This window comes from Ictidomys tridecemlineatus, chromosome 3 (genome assembly GCF_052094955.1).
Source record: "Ictidomys tridecemlineatus isolate mIctTri1 chromosome 3, mIctTri1.hap1, whole genome shotgun sequence".
In the NCBI taxonomy this organism is placed as follows: Eukaryota; Metazoa; Chordata; class Mammalia; order Rodentia; family Sciuridae; genus Ictidomys; species Ictidomys tridecemlineatus.
The window spans coordinates 105,862,118-105,880,069 of NC_135479.1; the positions used below are offsets into that span (position 1 = coordinate 105,862,118).

The window sequence follows — 17,952 nt, forward strand, 5'->3', positions numbered from 1 at the left end:
CCAGGGACTCTACTTACAGATGGTGTCTGAAGAAAGGGCAATCTTGTTGGAGACCTTGACATTTAACTCGTGGGATCTAATGCCAACTCTAAGTAGTCAGTGTCAGAATGGAATTGAATTATAGGATATCAGAAAATTTTTGTTAAACACAAAACCTGTCATTAGTATTTTTTACTTCTTTTAATTGTGGTAAAATATACATAACATAAAATTTATCCTTTAAACTATTTTATTTTTAAGCTTTTCATTGAAATATAACAATATAGAAAGCATATATAAACTTTTCAGGACAACTTACAAATAAACTGATTAGTCAGATTTCACAAACTGAATACATCCTTATATGCAGCATCTGCATCAAGAATAGCATATTCCAACATTTCAGAAAAGAAATGTGTTGAAAAGTAAAGAACATTTTTATAAAAGAAAAAAACTAAAGAGTAATTAAAATGGAGGTAAAAGAGTTAATCCCTTTCCAATGTATGTGCACATACCCACTCTATAATGTACTGTTGCCAATGGGAGGCTTTCTAAAGGATCTTTGTATTATTGTTAAAAAATTTTTGTGGTAATAATAATTTTGGGACACACTGAGTTAAAGCTAGTCAAATAGGTTTATTATCTAAGGAGATTTTCACAAATCTTTCAGATTCCCAGGGCCTATAGCCAGAACATTCTCAAGTCAGGAGAGGAATAAGGGAAATACCTCTTGCTTATTCTATATATGTTTTTTAAATTATGTTAAAATTACATAATAAGATTTAGCATTTTAATCATTTTAAGACTATAATTCAGAGGCATTAATATTTATGATGTTGTGAGGCCACAACCACTATCTGTATTTCCAGAATTTGTTTATCCTAAACATAAACTTTATGTCCTTTAAATGATAAACTCCTCCGCCTCCCTCTGATCACTGATAATCACTATTTTCCTTTCTGTCTCTATGAATTTGCTTATTCTCATATAAGTAGTATCACAGACTATTACACCTTTGTGTCTGGTTTATTTCATTTTGCATAATTTTTCCATCTTGTAGCATGTAATAGAATTTAATTTCATGGTAACAGTAAATAATATTTTATTGTATGTGCATACCACACTGGTTTATCACTCATCTGTTGATGGATATTTGAGTTGTTTTCACCCATTACTATTCAAATAATGCTGCTTTGAACTTCAGTATTCAAGTGTCTACACTGTTACACATTTTCAAAAATCCATCATTATCAATTTTTTTAAATAAATTTTGGAGGTGTTTTACAATGTGGAGGTCAAATAAATTAATGATAGCATACATTTTAAAGAATTCAATGTTCTATTATCAGCATTAAAATTGTTGATACTGAAGATTCAGGGATAAAGTAATAAAGAAAAAACTGGAATGTAATCAACAGGTATAGAGACGTATAAAGAAATGGCTAATTAGAAAAATATAAAAGATGGCATTACATCAATTATTCTTCGCTTAACCTTACTGAATTGAATGTACTTTTACTAATATGCAGAAAGTGCTCATTATTATTTAAAGATGATGCATTTTTCTTTAGCAACCAAAACATGCTTATCTTTGTCTAGTCAAAATTAATTTCAAAAGATAACATTTTTAAAGGTTAGCATGTCACTTAGTGCTTTAGCCCCATGTTCTTGCTGGACAGGCTGCTTGATGATCGCTCTCGTTCCTTAGTAATTTCCATCTCAATTTTGGCTTTGATTTTCTCCCAATCTATTTGAAGCTACAATAAAAGGAAAGAAAACACATGCTTATTTAGTATGAGATATTTTTTAAAATCCAAAGGAACCAAGAATAAATATGCTCAAAAAACATGAAGTATCTTGAAGAATAAGACCAAACAGAACAATTATATAACAAAAAGCAGACTCACAATGATCTAAAAGGCCAAAATCTAATTATACCTTTCTATATTGAAAAAGTCCCAGAGACTGCCCACTCCAGCCTGTGTGGGACCCAGGCTCATAGAAGGCCCCTGCTTCACCCCTCCACCCATGGGGCAGACACCCACAGGAGCTCAGCTTCTGGCATTGGACCGCCTCTTCCAACCAGAAGACTACTGTGGGAGCCCAGGCTCCACCCAGATCCATCCACACTGACTTGTGTAGGACCCAGGTAAGTCTGAGTTCGCACTCGGCCCACCGCGCTGCCACCTGGAAGCCTAAGCCTAACACACTTCCATCTTGGGACACTGTATTCATCGCCATAGCCTTCCCCATGCACTAGCTCCTGACAGTAGACAGGGACTAGGAGCAGCTGCATCTCAGAGTAGGCATGCCAAAGGGAGTGTGAGGCCCACCCTTTCAGCCCCATCTCTGTAAGACATTGCTTCCAACTTGGGGCACCTTAACTATTATCTCGAGTTACCTCGGCTATTGCCACCACCACCTTTAGATGCAGTAGCATACATTGAGGGATACTAGCAGGGTCTAGAAGCCCAACATCAAGGTGAGGTACAGACAATCTGCATGAGTACTATAAGAATATAGGGAAGAAACTGTAATATCTCAGATCCACACTGCAAGAAAGGAAGACCCATAGACAACATGAAAAAACAAGGGAGGAAAGTGCCCCAAACAAACCAGGATAGTATAGTAATAGAACCCATGGACAGCGAAGTTATTAAAATGTCAGAGAAAGAGTTCAGAAAGTTCATAATTAAAATGATCTGTGAATTAAAGAATAATCTAAATGAGGAAATACAGGCAAAAAATGATCAGTCCAACAAAGAGATAAGAGAGCAAATACAGGTAGCAAAAGATTATTGAGAGAAAGAGAGACTCTGAAAAAAAACACAGAAATCCTTGAAATGAAGGATACAATAAATCAAATAAAAAACACAATAGAGAGCATAACCAACAGACTAGATCACTTGGAAGAAAGGACATCAGAAAATGAAGACAAAGTGTACAATCTGGAAAATAAAGTTGATAAGAAACCATGAACAGAACATCCAAGAGTTATGTGACAGCATCAAAAGACCAAATGTCTGAGTTATTAGGATAGCGGAAGGCACAAAGTTTCAAAGCAAAGGAATGCACAATCTCTTCAGTGAGATAATATCAGAAAATTTCCCAAGCATAAATAATGAATTGGAAAATCCAATACAAGAGGCTTACAGGACACCAAATGTACAAAATTACAAAGATCTACACCAAGACACATTATAATGAAAATGCCTAAGGATAGAATCTTAAAAGCCACAAGAGAGAGGAATCAGATCACATATAAGGGGAGATCAATTCGTATCTCAGCAGATTTTTCAACCCAGACCCTCAAAGCCAGGAGATTGTGGAACAACATATACCAAACTCTGAAAGAAAATGGATGCCAACCAAGAATCATATCCAGCAAAACTAAGCTTAGATTTGATGATGAAATAAAAGCCTTCCATGATAAACAAAAGTTACATCCTCAGCAAAATATTCCAAGAAGAGGAAATGGAAAAACAAAATGATGAAAATCAACAAAGGGAGGTATTACACTAAAGGAAAATCTAATCAGAGGAGAAACCAAGTCATGTTATATACCAAAAATAAACAAAAATGTCTGGAAATACAAATCATGTCTCAATAATAACCCTGAATGTTATTACTGGCCTAAATTCACCAAACAAAAGACATAGACTAACAGATTGGATTTAAACTGAAGGTGAAGGGTTGGGAAAAATCATACCACTCATGGACTGCGGAAGCAAGCAGTGGTTTCCATCCTCATGTCTACGTTCATCAAACAAACTCTTCTCAAGTTCAAGAGTCAAATAGACCACAACAAAATAATTTTGGGTGACTTTAACACACACCTTTCATCACTAGATAGATCTTCCAAACAAAAGCTGAACAAAGAAACTATAGAACTCAATAATACAATCAATAACTTAGACTTAACTGACATACATAGAATATTTCATCCTTCAATAAGAGAATACACTTTCTTCTCAGCAGCACATGATCTTTCTCTAAAATAGACTATGCCACAAAGCAACTCTTAGCAAATATAAAAAAGCAGAGATACTACCCTGCATTCCATCAGATCATAATGGAATAAAATTAGAAATCAATGATGATATAGGAAATAAAAGCCACTCCAACACCTGGAGACTAAATAATATGTTACTGAATGAACAACAAGTTGCAGAAGACATCAAGGAGGAGATTAAAAAATTTTAGAGGTGAATGAGAACATAGATACAACATATCGAAATTTCTGGGATTCTATGAAAGCAGTTCTGAGAGAAAAGTTCATTGCATGGAGTTCACTCCTTAAAAGAAGAAAAAGTCAACACATAAATGACTTAACATTACATCTCAAAGCCCTAGAAAAAGAACAAATCAACACGAAAAGCAGTAAAAGACAGGAAATATTTAAAATAAGAACTGAAATCAATGAAATTAAAACAAAAGAAACAACTGAAAAAATTGACAGAACAAAAAGTTATTTCTTTGAAAAAATAAATAAAATTAACAAACACTTAGCCATGCTAACAAAGAGAAGGAGAGAGAAAACTCAAATTACTAACATAGGTGATAAAAAAAAGAAATATCAACAGACACTACAGAAATACAGAAGATAATTAGAAATTATTTTTGAAAACTTGTACTCCAATAAAATAGAAAATATCAAAGGCATCAAAAAAATTCTAGAGTCATATAATTTTAACAAATTGAATCAGGATGATATACACAATTTAAACAGATCAATTTCAAGTGACAAAATAGAAGACGCCATCAAAAGTCTACCAAGCAAGAAAAGCCCAGGACCCGATGGATACACAGCAGAGTTCTACAAGACTTTAAAGAAGAACTAATACTAATACCCTTCAATTCATCTCAGAAAATAGAAAAAGAGGGAGCAGTTCCAAACTCATTCTATGAGGTCAATATCACCCTGATTCCAAAACCAGGCAAAGACACATCCAAAAAAGAAAACTTCAGACCAATATCTCTAATGAACATAGATGCAAAAATTCTCAATAAAATTCTGGCAAATTAAATACAAAAAAATCAAAAAGATCATGCACCATGATTAAGTGGGATTCATCCCAGGGATGCAAGTTTGGTTCAACATATGGAAATCAATAAACGTAATTCACCACATCAACAGACTTAAAGATAAGAATCATATGATCATCACAATAGACGCAGAAAAAGCATTTCACAAAATATAGCACCTTTTATGTTCAAAACAATAGAAAAACTTTGGACAACAGGAACATATCTCAACATTATAAAGGCTATCTATGCTAAGCCCCAGGCCAACATCATTCAAAATGGAGAAAAATCAAAGGCATTCCCTCTAAAAAGTGGAACAAGACTGGGGTGATCTCTTTCACCACTTCTATTTAACATGGCTCTTGAAACAATGGCAGTGCAATTAGAAAGAAAAAAAAAACTTAAAGGGATATGCATAGGAAAAGAAAAACTCAAATTGGCACTTTTTGCTGATGATATGATTCTATACCTAGAAGACCCTAAAAGTTCCACCAGAAAACTCCTATAACTAGTAAATGAATTCAGCAAAATAGCAGGATATAAAATCAATACCCATAAATCAAAGGTATTTCTGTACATTAGTGACAAATCCTGAGAGGGAAATGAGGAAAACTACCCCATTCTCAATAGCCTCAAAAAAAAAAAAAAACCCACAAAAATACTTGGGAATCAACTTAATGAAAGAGGTGAAAGATCTATATAATGAAAATTACAGAACCCTAAAGAAAGAAATCAAAGAAGACCTCAGAAGATGGAATTATCTACCTTGCTCTTGGATAGGCAGAATTAATATTATCAAAATGACCATACTACCAAAAGCACAATATCGATTTAATGCAATTCTGATCAAAATCCCAATGACATTCCTTATAGAAATAGAAAAAGCAGTCATAAAATTCATCTGGAAAAATAAGAGACCCAGAAATAGCTAAAGCAATGCTTAGCAGGAAGAGTGAAGCTGGTGGCATCACTATATCAGACCTTAAACTATACTACAGAGCAATAGTAACAAAAACAGCATGGTATTAGCACCAAAACAGATGGGTAAGCCAATGGTACAGAATAGAGGACACAGAGACTAACCCACAAAATTACAATTATCTTATATTAGACAAAGGTGCCAAAAACATGCATTGGAGAAAAGAGAGCCTCTTCAACAAATGGTGCTGAGAAAACTGGAAATCCATACGCGAAGAAATGAAACTAAATCCCTCTCACAATGCACAAACTCAACTCAAAATGAATCAAGGACTTAGGAACAAAACCAGAGACCCTGCGTCTAACAGAAGAAAAAGTAGGCCCTAATCTCCATCATGTGGGATTAGGCCCCAATTTCTTTAAAGACTAGATTAAACTAACAAATTTATTATAAAATAAACCTCAGACCCTGAGATTAAGTCAGCAGTGAATAGGTTTTGACTTCCATATTAGAGAAGCTGAATTGATGTTAAACCGGATGAGGTACTACTTGCTGCCTGAACAGATCTACCTTAAGTAACTGAAATATTAATTTATCCTTAACAAAACTTCACACCTCTTTTCTCTGTGTGCTGGAAGTTGACACAGTTAAGTATTTTGTTCTTTTTTATTTCAATACCCTATATATAAATTTCTAACAAGTACACTATGAACATTTTTGATCACCATCTTAAAAAATAATTCCACACAATTATCTATGGGAAATAGGTAAATTAACAGATTTCCTATTCTACTAGAAGATAAATGTCTGTGAACAAAACAAAAACTATTTTAAGATGGAAGTAAGTCAAAATACAAAAAATCTTGATAAAGTCATTGCATCTTTTTTAATATATTTTTTAAGTTGTCAATGGACTTTATTTTGTTAATTTATATGCAGTACTGAGAATTGAACCCAGTATCTCACACATTCTAGGCAAGCACTCTACCACTCAGCCACAATGCCACAATCCTATCCCAATTCATTGTATCTTATCAAATCATACTGGGATGAAATTAGAAATCAACACAACAAAACCATATAGAAACTATAAAACACATGAAGATTGAACAATACATCCTTAAATGATAAATGGGTGATAGAAAAAATCAGGAGAGAGCTTAAACAATTCTTAAGACTCAAATGAGAATCATGATACAAAATACCAGAACCTCTGAGACACTATGAAGGTAGTTCTAAAAAGAAACTTTAGATCTATAAGTGCCTATATAAGCAAATCAGAAAGATTCCAAATAAACAACCTAATAATATATGAAGAACCAACCAATTCCAAAACCAGTAGAAAAAAGAAAATGATGAAGAACTAAAATCAATTAATTTGAGAATTTTAAAAATACAAAGAATTGATGAAACAAAGAGCTGGTTCTTTGAAAGGAAGAATTGAAGATTGATAAGCCTTCAACCAAACCAACCAAAAGAAATTGAGAAGACCTAAATTAATAAAAATAGAGATGGAAAAGGAGAAACCACCACAAACATTGCAGAAATCCAATGGATCATTAGAGACTATTCTGAAAACTTACACTCCAAAAAATTGGAAAACCCAGAAGAAAGGGATACATTTTTAGACACATATGTTCTGCCAAAATTAAATCAAGAGGGCACAGAAAACCAAAACAGACCAATAACTTGTAATGAAATAAAATCAGTAATAAAAAGTCTTCCAAAAAAGAAAAGCCCAGGACCAGATGAATTCTCAGCAGAGTTATACCAGATATTTTAATGAAGAACTAATGCCAATCTCCTCAAATTATTCTATGAAATAGAGAGGGATGGAACACTTCCAAATTCATTCTATGAAACTAGTATCACATTCATATCAAAAGCTCTCACCACTCCTATTTTAATATAGTGTTAGAAATTCTAGCCAGAGCAGTTAGGCAAGGAAAGGAAATAAAGGGGATGAAAATAGGAAAGGAAGAAGTCAAATTATCAATGTTTGCAGATGATATGGTCATATACCTAGAAGATCTAAAAAAAAACTCCCCAAAAGACTGCTAAAGCTAATAAACAAATTCAGCAAAGGAGCAGGCTATAAAATCAACACAAAAATCAATGGCCTTCTTATTTACCAACAATGAATCTGCTGAGGAAGAAATCAGAAAAATAATTCCATTCACAATAGCCTCAAAAAAAACAAAAACTTATAAATCTAACCAAGATGATGAAAGACCTCTACAATTAATTTGAAGAAAGAAATTAATGAAGACCTCAGAAGATGGAAAGACCTTCCATATTCATGAATATACAAAACTAATATTGTTAAAATAACCTTACTGCCAAAAGCAATATACAGATGCAATGCAATCTCATTAAAATACCAATGACTGGGGCTGGGGTTGTGGCTCAGCGGTAGAGCACTTGCCTACCACGTGTGAGGCCCTGAGTTCGATACTCAGCACCACATAAAAATAAATAAATAAAATAAAGATATTGTGTCCAACTATAACTAAAAACTAAATATTTTTAAAAATACCAATGACAGACATTCTTTACAAAATTAGAATAAACAGTCCTAAAATTCATTTACAAGAATAAATGGCTTTGAGTAGCCAAAAAGATTATAAGCCAAAAAAAGCAATCCTGGAGGCATCACAATACCTGACTTCAAATTATATTATAGAGCTATGTTAACAAAAACTGCATGGTACGGGCATAAAAACAGACACATAGCCTGATAGTATAGAATAGAACACAGAGACAAATACACACAGATACCATCATTTGATCCTTGAAAAAAGGGCCAACAATATACACTGGAGAAAAGACAGCTGTAAACAAATGGTGCTGGGAAAACTGGTTATACATATGTAGAAGAATAAAACTAGATCATTATCTCTTACCCCGCACAAAAGTCAACTCAAAATGGATCATAGACCTAGGAATTAGACCAGAAACTATGCAACTCCTAGAAACAAATGTAGGGTCAACACACCAGCCTATAGGAATACACAACAACTTTCTTGATAGGACCCCTTAAAGCTCAAGAAATAATGCCAAGAGTTAATAAAATGGGATAGCATCAAATTAAAAAGCTTTTGAATGGTAAAGGAAACAATTAGGAATGTGAAAAGAGAACCTGCAGAATAGGAAAAAATCTCTGTTAGCTACTCTTCTGACAGAGGATTAATATCTAGAATATATAAAAAACTCAAAAAACTTAACACCCCAAAACAAAATAACCCTATTAATAAATGGGCAAGTGAATTAAACATACACTTCTCAAAGAAAAAATAGGAATGGCAAGTCAATACATAAAAAAAATGTTCAACATCATTAGCAATTAGGGAAATACAAATCAAAACTACACTGAGATTCACCTTGTATCAGTCAGAATGGTAGTCATCAAGATTACAAATAATAATAAATGCCAGAAAGGATGTGGAGAATAAGGAATGCTTTTACACTGTTGGTGGGATTGTAAATTAGTACAATCTCTATGGTCTTACACAAAAAACTAGCATGGCAGCTAGGTGTGGTGGCATATGCCTGTAATCCCAGTGACTTGGGAGGCTGAGGCAGGAGGATCAGGAGTTCAAACCCAGCCTCAGCAACTTAGTAAGGCCCTAAGCAACCCAGCAAAACCCTTTCTTTAATAAAATATAAAAAGAACTGGGCCTGTGGCTTGGTGGTTAAGCACCCCTGTATTCAATCCTAGGTACCAAAAGAAAAAGGAAAAGAAAATTAGCATGGAACCCCCATATCACCCAGCTATACCACTCCTTAGTATTTATTCTAAAGAATGAAAGTTATCAAACCCTTGTTTATAGCAGTCCAAGTCACAATAGCCAAACTATGGGAGCAGCCTAGATGTCCATCAATGGATGAATGGGTAAAAAAAATGTGGTATATTTACATAATGCAGTTTTATTTGTCCATAAAAAAAATAAAATTATGGCCTTTTCAGGAAAATGTATGGAACTAGAGATCATTAATGTTAAGTTAGATAAGCCAAACTCAGAAGGTCAAAGGTTATATGTTTTCTCATATGTGGAAACTATAGAGAAACAAGGAAAAGCAAAGTGGGGGGGGGGCGTTAGGGATCTCATACAAATCAAAAGGAGATAAGATAAAGGGGGGGGAAATAAAATTATGGCCTTTTCAGGAAAATGTATGGAACTAGAGATCATTAATGTTAAGTTAGATAAGCCAAACTCAGAAGGTCAAAGGTTATATGTTTTCTCATATGTGGAAACTATAGAGAAACAAGGAAAAGCAAAGTGGGGGGGGGCGTTAGGGATCTCATACAAATCAAAAGGAGATAAGATAAAGGGGGGGGGCACAGCAGATAGAAGGCAGAGAGGTGAGGGATAGTGCTGGGAGCAATATTGGCCAAATTGTGTGAACCGCTAAAAACTAACAACAAATCCCATCATTATGTGTAACTATAATACAACAATAAAAAAGGTGGAAAGAGAAAATAAATGAGTAGTACAAATGAAAGGGAGAAATTAAAAAAAAAAGAAAAACAGCAAATGTTAGATTATTTGAAAGACTTGTTTCTCAATCAAGCCAAAACTTGTTTTTTTTAAATGGCAAAACACTCATTTCCATGTTGAACAAAACATTCATAAAGAGGAAGAAGAAACTTGATGAATGTTTTGGCCACCTTCCAGCCTTAAATTGACTTACATATATTTCTCAAATCAATCACAATAAAATGATATATTGCTGATATTCTGAATAACTGTTGTTCTGTTGTACCAGAAGTACATCTATATTACCTACCTGTTATAATATATGTGAGGGTGCCAATTGATAGGATTCTACTGAAAATAAATGTTTTACTTCCACTTTGACATTTATCCAGTTTTTAAAAAATATTCTACAGTTTATTGTGGGAAGCCATTCTAACACGTGATTGAGCGACTCCCGTTAAGGGCCTGAGGCACTTTGGCAAAAAGTCGAAGCTTTCCCGACCCTTTCCTGATGAGAGAGCCCATCCGTGTGTGGGTGTGCCTGACCACTGACCCCGGGGACCCAATCACTGACCCTGACCTTGGAGTGCGGCCCCCCCTCAACCTTCATTGGATTGGAATTCTCCCCTGAATCTCTTGTTCCCCAATAAAAGGCTGATCCCCGGCGTGCTCTGCGTGCTCGCTCTCTCTCTCCTGCTAGCCCTGAGTAATCCCTGCTGCCCTGCTGGGCGGTTGGAGGAGGGAACCAGAGGGGAGCCGTCTCGGACATAGCAATAGAAATAAGGTAATTGAGTCTGTGTTTTTATTTCGATCTCTTCTAACTAACTTTATGCCTAGAACCTCATTAATGAAACCACTGCGCAGGCCGCGTGGTAGAGTTTATTCCTTAGAAAAGAACATTTTTCATAGTAGGTTTTACATAAGGATGTTCTCTGGCAGTTGTCAAGTAATTTCTACATTAAAATTCATCCTGTTTATTATAGGGAGTACCAATATTCTTATTTTGGTCTCTGGTCAATTCTTATTCACAGAGAAGCAATTTCAAAATTATATCTAATGGCTCTCCATCCAGTATCGCATCTCTTTTCACTCTCAGCTAAAAAATCAGCTTCTTTCTTTAGAGAAAATATAATGGGAATCAAGCATGGATTCACTTAATTTTCTCTTTTATATTCACAAACTTACCTATACCTGTTATCATCCTTATCTCTTTCCCTTCTGTCCAGGACTAACCTCTTCACATATGACCCTGATCACATATGTTCTTTAACTTCTCTAGAACACTGCCTTCTATTATTACTATGCATTCATTTTCCTTCTCTTCATTGGCTCCTTCTCATCTTCCTGTCTCTAATTCCATCCCCCTGCAAGTTACCACTTCATTCTTCTTATTCTTCACTCTCATTCTCTCCCAAGACTAATGAATTATGACTATGTTCCTGCTATATTTCAGAAATAGTGCGCGCGGCGTGTGTGTGTGTGTGTGTGTGTGTGTGTGTGTGTGTGTGTGTGTGTGTGTGTGTTTTGCTGGGGATGGAATCCAGGGCCTCATGAATGCTAGGGAAGCACTCTATCACTGAGCTACCTCCCCAGCCCCAGAAACTTTTCACTAAAGCCACCATCAGCTGTTTACAGTCCTTATTCAAATACCTTCTCTGTATGATTCAGTTACTTATTTAACAAATATTTAACACTGAGTGTATATCAAGAATTGTCCTAGGTACAAGACCTCAGCAGTGAACAAAAAGATAAAAACCACTATCTTCATAAAGAGGTAATAAAGACAGGTACTAATGGAAGACACAGACAACAAGATAATAACATCGATAGTAGGTCAGAAGTGCTGAGGGTTTTGAAAATAGGGAAAGGATACAGTGAGTGCCAGGAGTAGGGTAGGTTGCATTGTTATCAATTTACTTGGTGGATTTCTGGTTTTATTTCAATAGTGATCTTAAAAACTGCTATCTCTTAAAAGTCAAACTTAAGATCTGAAGAAGCTGGGCACAGTGGCACCCATCAGTAATCCCAGCCATTCAGAAGTCTGAGGCAGAAGGATAAGCAACTTCACAAGGACCTAAGAGACTTAGTGAGACCCTGTCTAGTACCAAAAAAGTAAAAAATAAAAAGACCTGAAGGAGATGAGTGAACCCATGTGCACACCTGGGGAAGGGCTAGCTATCATAGGAAAGAACAAGACCCTGACACAGGAGCATTCTCTGGACTTGTTGAGCACTATCTTTGAAAAATCTCTTATAGATGATTCTGGTTTCTATTCTTTATAAATGCCCTAAAACAAAAGACAAACAAGAGAAAAACAAGCAAGTTTATTACAGTGGGCAGGGTACATCATTCAGGAGAAACCTCAATGAAAGGCAACTCAAAAAACAGTGACTTAGAACTGTAGCTTATACAGCATCTCCAAAAAAGAACAACAGATTTCAGAGAAGTGACAAGACAAAGGAAAGCTGTTTTAGGTTTCCTGAGGCAGGAAATTATGAAGATAAACAAAATGAGAATAAGTTAAAAGAGCAAGATCTCTGGTGCCATCTTTGAGCTGATAGTTGTCTCTAGTAAAGGAGAGAGAATTCATATCCTATTTTTATATGAAAAGGAAGGAGGATAAGAGCTATTCCTCAATTTTCTGCTTCTTAATGGCCTTTAACAACAACAACAACAACAACAACAAAATATTAGGTCAAAGAGGTCCATTTGGGGTTATCAAATTTTGGTTTCTTTTAACAATCTCTTCAATGTCAATAGTCACCACGGTTCTAACAAAAGCTTTCTCATACTTCCCCCCTAGGAGATCCCAGCAATTCATACATCTTCAAGTATATGGTCATGAGAAATTTGGTTGTCTGGCTCTGATTTCTCCTTTGACAATGTCTTTTGATGTTCACATTTATATTTCCAATTGGCTACCAGAGATGCTTACCTGGATACTCTATACATTTCAAACTTAAAACAAACAAACAAACAAACAAACAAACAAACAAAAAATATATATATATATATATATATATTCATGTTACTTATACTCAAAGCTTCACAACTTTTATATTCTCACATATTTTTTATCTAGATTAATTTGAAGTCATTCTCAAATGCTTTGTCTTACCTCATCATCTCTCTTCCTACCCCCAAGTACAACTGTTCTCTTAATTTTACTGTTGAATTCTCTTTTACATTAATATTGCCCTTCCATCTCCTGGTGGTGCTATTATAGTAAGTTCCCAATTGGTCTCCTAGTTTCCACCCTCATCTCTAATCTTTCATGTCTGAAATTATCTTTCAAGTCAGTTCCTCGATTAACAAATCTCCAACTTTTCTCATTGCCCTTTTTAAGAAGTCCTTTTTTTTTTTTTTTTGTTAGGTTGTTTTTTGGTGCTAGGGATAGAACTCAGGTCCTTGCAGATGCTAGGAAAAGATGTACCATTACACCACATCTCCAGCCCACAAAGTCCATTTCCTTAATATGGTATGAAGACCCTTCAATGTCTGGTCATAATCAGTTTTCAATTACTCTGAACTTAGGGCAGTCACTCAGAATTCCTCCCTATTATTTCAAGACCCCATATATTTGCTCCTTCTTATTCCCATATTCTTTAGATGAATGACAAAAATCTTAAGACAATTTTGTGGAAATTTTTAAGTTTCCATTTATTTTTAGGAATCAGGATTTTTTTTTTCCCAGTACTAGGGATCCTTACCATTGAGTTACATCTCTAGCCCTTTTAATTGTGAGACAGGTCCAAATTGGACCTGAACTTGCTATCTGTCTAAAGTCAGTCTCTCTGTTGTTTTTAATCTTTCTCACTTCAGAGCTTTTCCTCTGCCATGTTAGCCTCCTTCAAAACAATTATAAGAATTGAAATTAACAACTATAAAACTTGTCACCTACATTTGCACATAAACTTCATGAAACCAGGGCCAGTTTCTAACATGTTTACTTATTATTATCCTAGGCACCAAAAAGAGAACAAAAATTATCTGGAGGAAGCACTTGATGAATACTAAATGAATAAAAGATAATAATTAGCCAGCAAATGAAGTATCCCCTAACAATTCCTGCTGTAAAGCTTTAAAACCTGAAGGCAGCATTGGTAGTAATTAAATAAAGTGATTTTTCCAAACTGCAGTGTTGACTCTTTTGGATTGTCCTCAAAATTCTATACTTTCTCAATTTCCGCTCATGAGTTTGATATTTTTCACTTTCTTTTTCCTAATATAATATTTTAAGTATTTCTTGGATCTTTTGCTTTTCTTCTTGCAAGGAGTTATGTATTAAATACAGTTAATGTATTACTTGAGTGGGTTTTATTTGCTAGACTTACAACATATTTTGTAAATATTTACTGAACTTCATTCTAGACCACGTACAATGAATCTAAACAATAGATTTATTGGAAAATAGTACACCTTGTATAATCACAGACTTCCATATTTTAAATTAGAAATGTCCAAATAACATTTCAGGGCTCATAAACATGAATGTATATCAAACATCTATTTTCTTCTCTAATAACTGGTAGATTCCATTTATTCATGAACATTCATGTGGCATGCATTGTCAGCCCAACAGAATTCACCAGATATTTAGAATAAATTTCCCAATAATAATAATGTTAACAATAGTTTTATTATAAATAATATTAACATTATCATACAATCATAATATAAATACATAAATATAATACATCAGGTAATATAGATTATATTATGCAACATAAATATGTTATGCTCTATTATATGTAATATATGATTAATATTCCCATTTTATTGTTAATGATAATAAAATATAATTTAAAAATAAAATATAATTGAGAGAAATTATTATTATTGTTGTTATTAATTGTGGTCCTGGGGATTGAACCCAAGGGCAGTTTACAACTGAGCTACATCCCCATTCCTTTTTATTTTTTTGAGACAGGGTCTTATTAAGTTGCTGAAGCTAGTCTCTAACTTATGATCCTCTTGTGTTAGCCTTCTGAGTTGCTGAGATTATAGGTGTGCACCACCATGTCTGGCTTCTCGTTATAATTATTATTATTTTGTTGGTTTTTTTGGAAATGGGGATTGAACCCAAGGCTTTGCGAAAGCAAGGCAAATACTTTGCCACTGAACTATATCTTAGCCCTCTCAATATTATTTTTAAATAAAACTTGTCTATTCAACACTTAGTTTTGAAATAAGGGAAATATATAGATGATAGAGTATAACGAGATTAGTGTACGATCAGCAAGTAGTACAGATATCCCCCAAAGCTATTTTCCTACAGTTAAATTTTATCTCAATACTGGGATTTCTTTCTTTCTTTCTTTCTTTCTTTTTTTTTTTTTGTGGTATTGGGGATTGAACATGAGAGGCAAGTACTCTACAAACTAAGCTATACTCCAAGCCCTCTTCTTTTTTTTTTTAAACTAGCAATTGAGTCCAGGGTCACAGAGCCATAGCCATAGCTCATTGTACGTTTTATTTTGAGACCGTATTGCTAGTTTGCCTCACTAAAGTGCTGAAGCTAACTTTGAACTTGGGATCCTGCCTCAGCCTCCCAGATATCTGAGACTATAGACAGGTGCCCTGCTTAGTAGTGGGAAATTTTTAACCTCAAAAAATTTTCATTTGAAAATACTATTTTATAATTTTTAGTTAACTTCCAAATGACATTTTATGAAGAAGAAAAGTAGGAAACTGGAACATAATGCCACAGGGATTCAAAGTAACCTATATAGTTTCAGAATGAGAAGAAAAGAAAATACCTAAGAAAACCATGTTGTTCTGGTTATTCCACTTGGGAAATGTCTGCTAAATTGATTGAAATATTATATTTTGGCAACAGTTGAAGATATACATAACAAAAAAGATGATAAGGATGTTAAGTTTTCTGCTATCTAAAAGATTTCATTGAGAGAAATGACTATATTTTCTATGTTCTTGAAAGTACCTAATGTGAAAATATTACAAAAATACTGATGATGATGATTAGAAAAAGCAGAGTAGGCATTAATCTGATTAAAAATTACACAATAAAATAAACTTAAGGTGGATGCTCAGTTTTGTTGTTTTTATTCATTTTTTTATTTTTACATGTACATATGTGGTGCTGGGGATTGAACCCATAATCTTATGCACGTTACATAAGCATTCTATCACCAAGCTATATCCCTAGGCTAGGTGCTCAGTTTTAACATGGACATATTTTTTAATATATTTAATTGTCAATGGACCTTTATTTATTTAATTTATTTATTTATATGTACTGCTGAGAATTGAACCTCGTGCCTCACACATGCTAGGCTCTACAACTGAGCCCCAACCCCAGCCCCAACATAGACATATTTTTAAAATTGACAAAATGATCAGGTGATTTGGTGATTTCCTTAGCAATGTATTAATGTAGCTGCTGTCATATTTTATAATTACAGTCTCAGGGACACTGAATTTGTCTTAGTAGTAGAGAAGACCCTTACAGCCCACACTCCCATGATTCACTTCAGTATTTAGCAGATTCCAAGTTAAAACAACAACAAAAACAAACGAGAGCTTCCATAAAATATGTCCCCTTTTCTATCACAAAACCTACAACTTATAGCTCGCCTAGATCCAGATATTGAAGTTTTTCATTACTAAACAATAAAAATAGCCCTAAAGGCCTTCACCACCCTGAAAATTGCTCTGCAGTGCATAAATGTAGATCACAACATTCAGTACTCTAAATATGATGAATAAATAATGTTAGCTTTAGTAGAAATCATAGGTGTCATCTATTTTGTCTCCTCTTCTAAAGGCTCCGATTCTGCCCCTGAATATTCTACCCCAAGGTATTCCCCACATATTCCTCAAGCTACAGCAAGATAGAGGCTGTATCTTATTCACCCCCTAATACAATGCCTATCCCAGAGTGAGATCCTTAAATTTATTTTTTTTTAACAATGAATGAAGAAAAGGTAAGGGAACTAGTTCAAAGAACTAGAAATAAGGTCAAGACTGCCTGAGAATCACAGCTCTTTGGTAAAATAAATCTACATGGCTAGTGAGATGAGATTTGTTGTATTAGCCTTGTAGCATCTGGGAAAGTGGCCAAAGTCAGTTATGCTCTAGGCACTAGGGCAAACTCTCTTGTTCTGACTCTTCTTATGGGCTGATAAATATTGAATTTTTTTTCTTAATTGGAGTAGTAAAATCTGAGATTCTGGTAGGAGTCTGGGAGGCAAAAATTGAGCCTACCTTGGTCCTAGGCAAATGAAGTCTACCTAGCAAGGCAGTTCTATAAGATGAACCTAACTCCTAGGATTCTACAAAGAAAGAAAGTATGCATTCATTTTCTGGCCAGTGCCCTCTGCTGTGTGAAAGATAAAATTCAGAAGTTAGTTTTTATCCTATTTCTATTATCTAAAAATATCAAATAGCACCTAACCTTAAGACAAATTGACATGAGTTAATCAAAACATGGCTATAGAAATCCAGAAAAAAATTGAGTGCTATAAGAATATGGTCACAAAATAAGACTGCAACAAGTAATGCTTTTAAAAATGACAGTGAAAATTATTC

At 34.4% G+C, this 17,952-nt stretch overlaps 1 protein-coding gene across 6 annotated transcripts in view; it reads right to left on the reverse strand.

Annotated features, from left to right (window-relative positions):
- Window positions 1-211: 211 nt before the first annotated feature.
- Window positions 212-17,952, reverse strand: part of Ift80 (intraflagellar transport 80) — a 125,301-nt gene continuing 107,560 nt past the window's right edge. For all 6 annotated transcript variants that reach the window (XM_078043578.1, XM_078043580.1, XM_078043581.1 and 3 more), the window contains one exon: window positions 212-1,736. In XM_078043578.1, coding sequence (XP_077899704.1) covers window positions 1,626-1,736 — 111 coding nt within the window. In that variant the 3' untranslated portion in view covers window positions 212-1,625. The remainder of the gene's footprint in view (window positions 1,737-17,952) is intronic.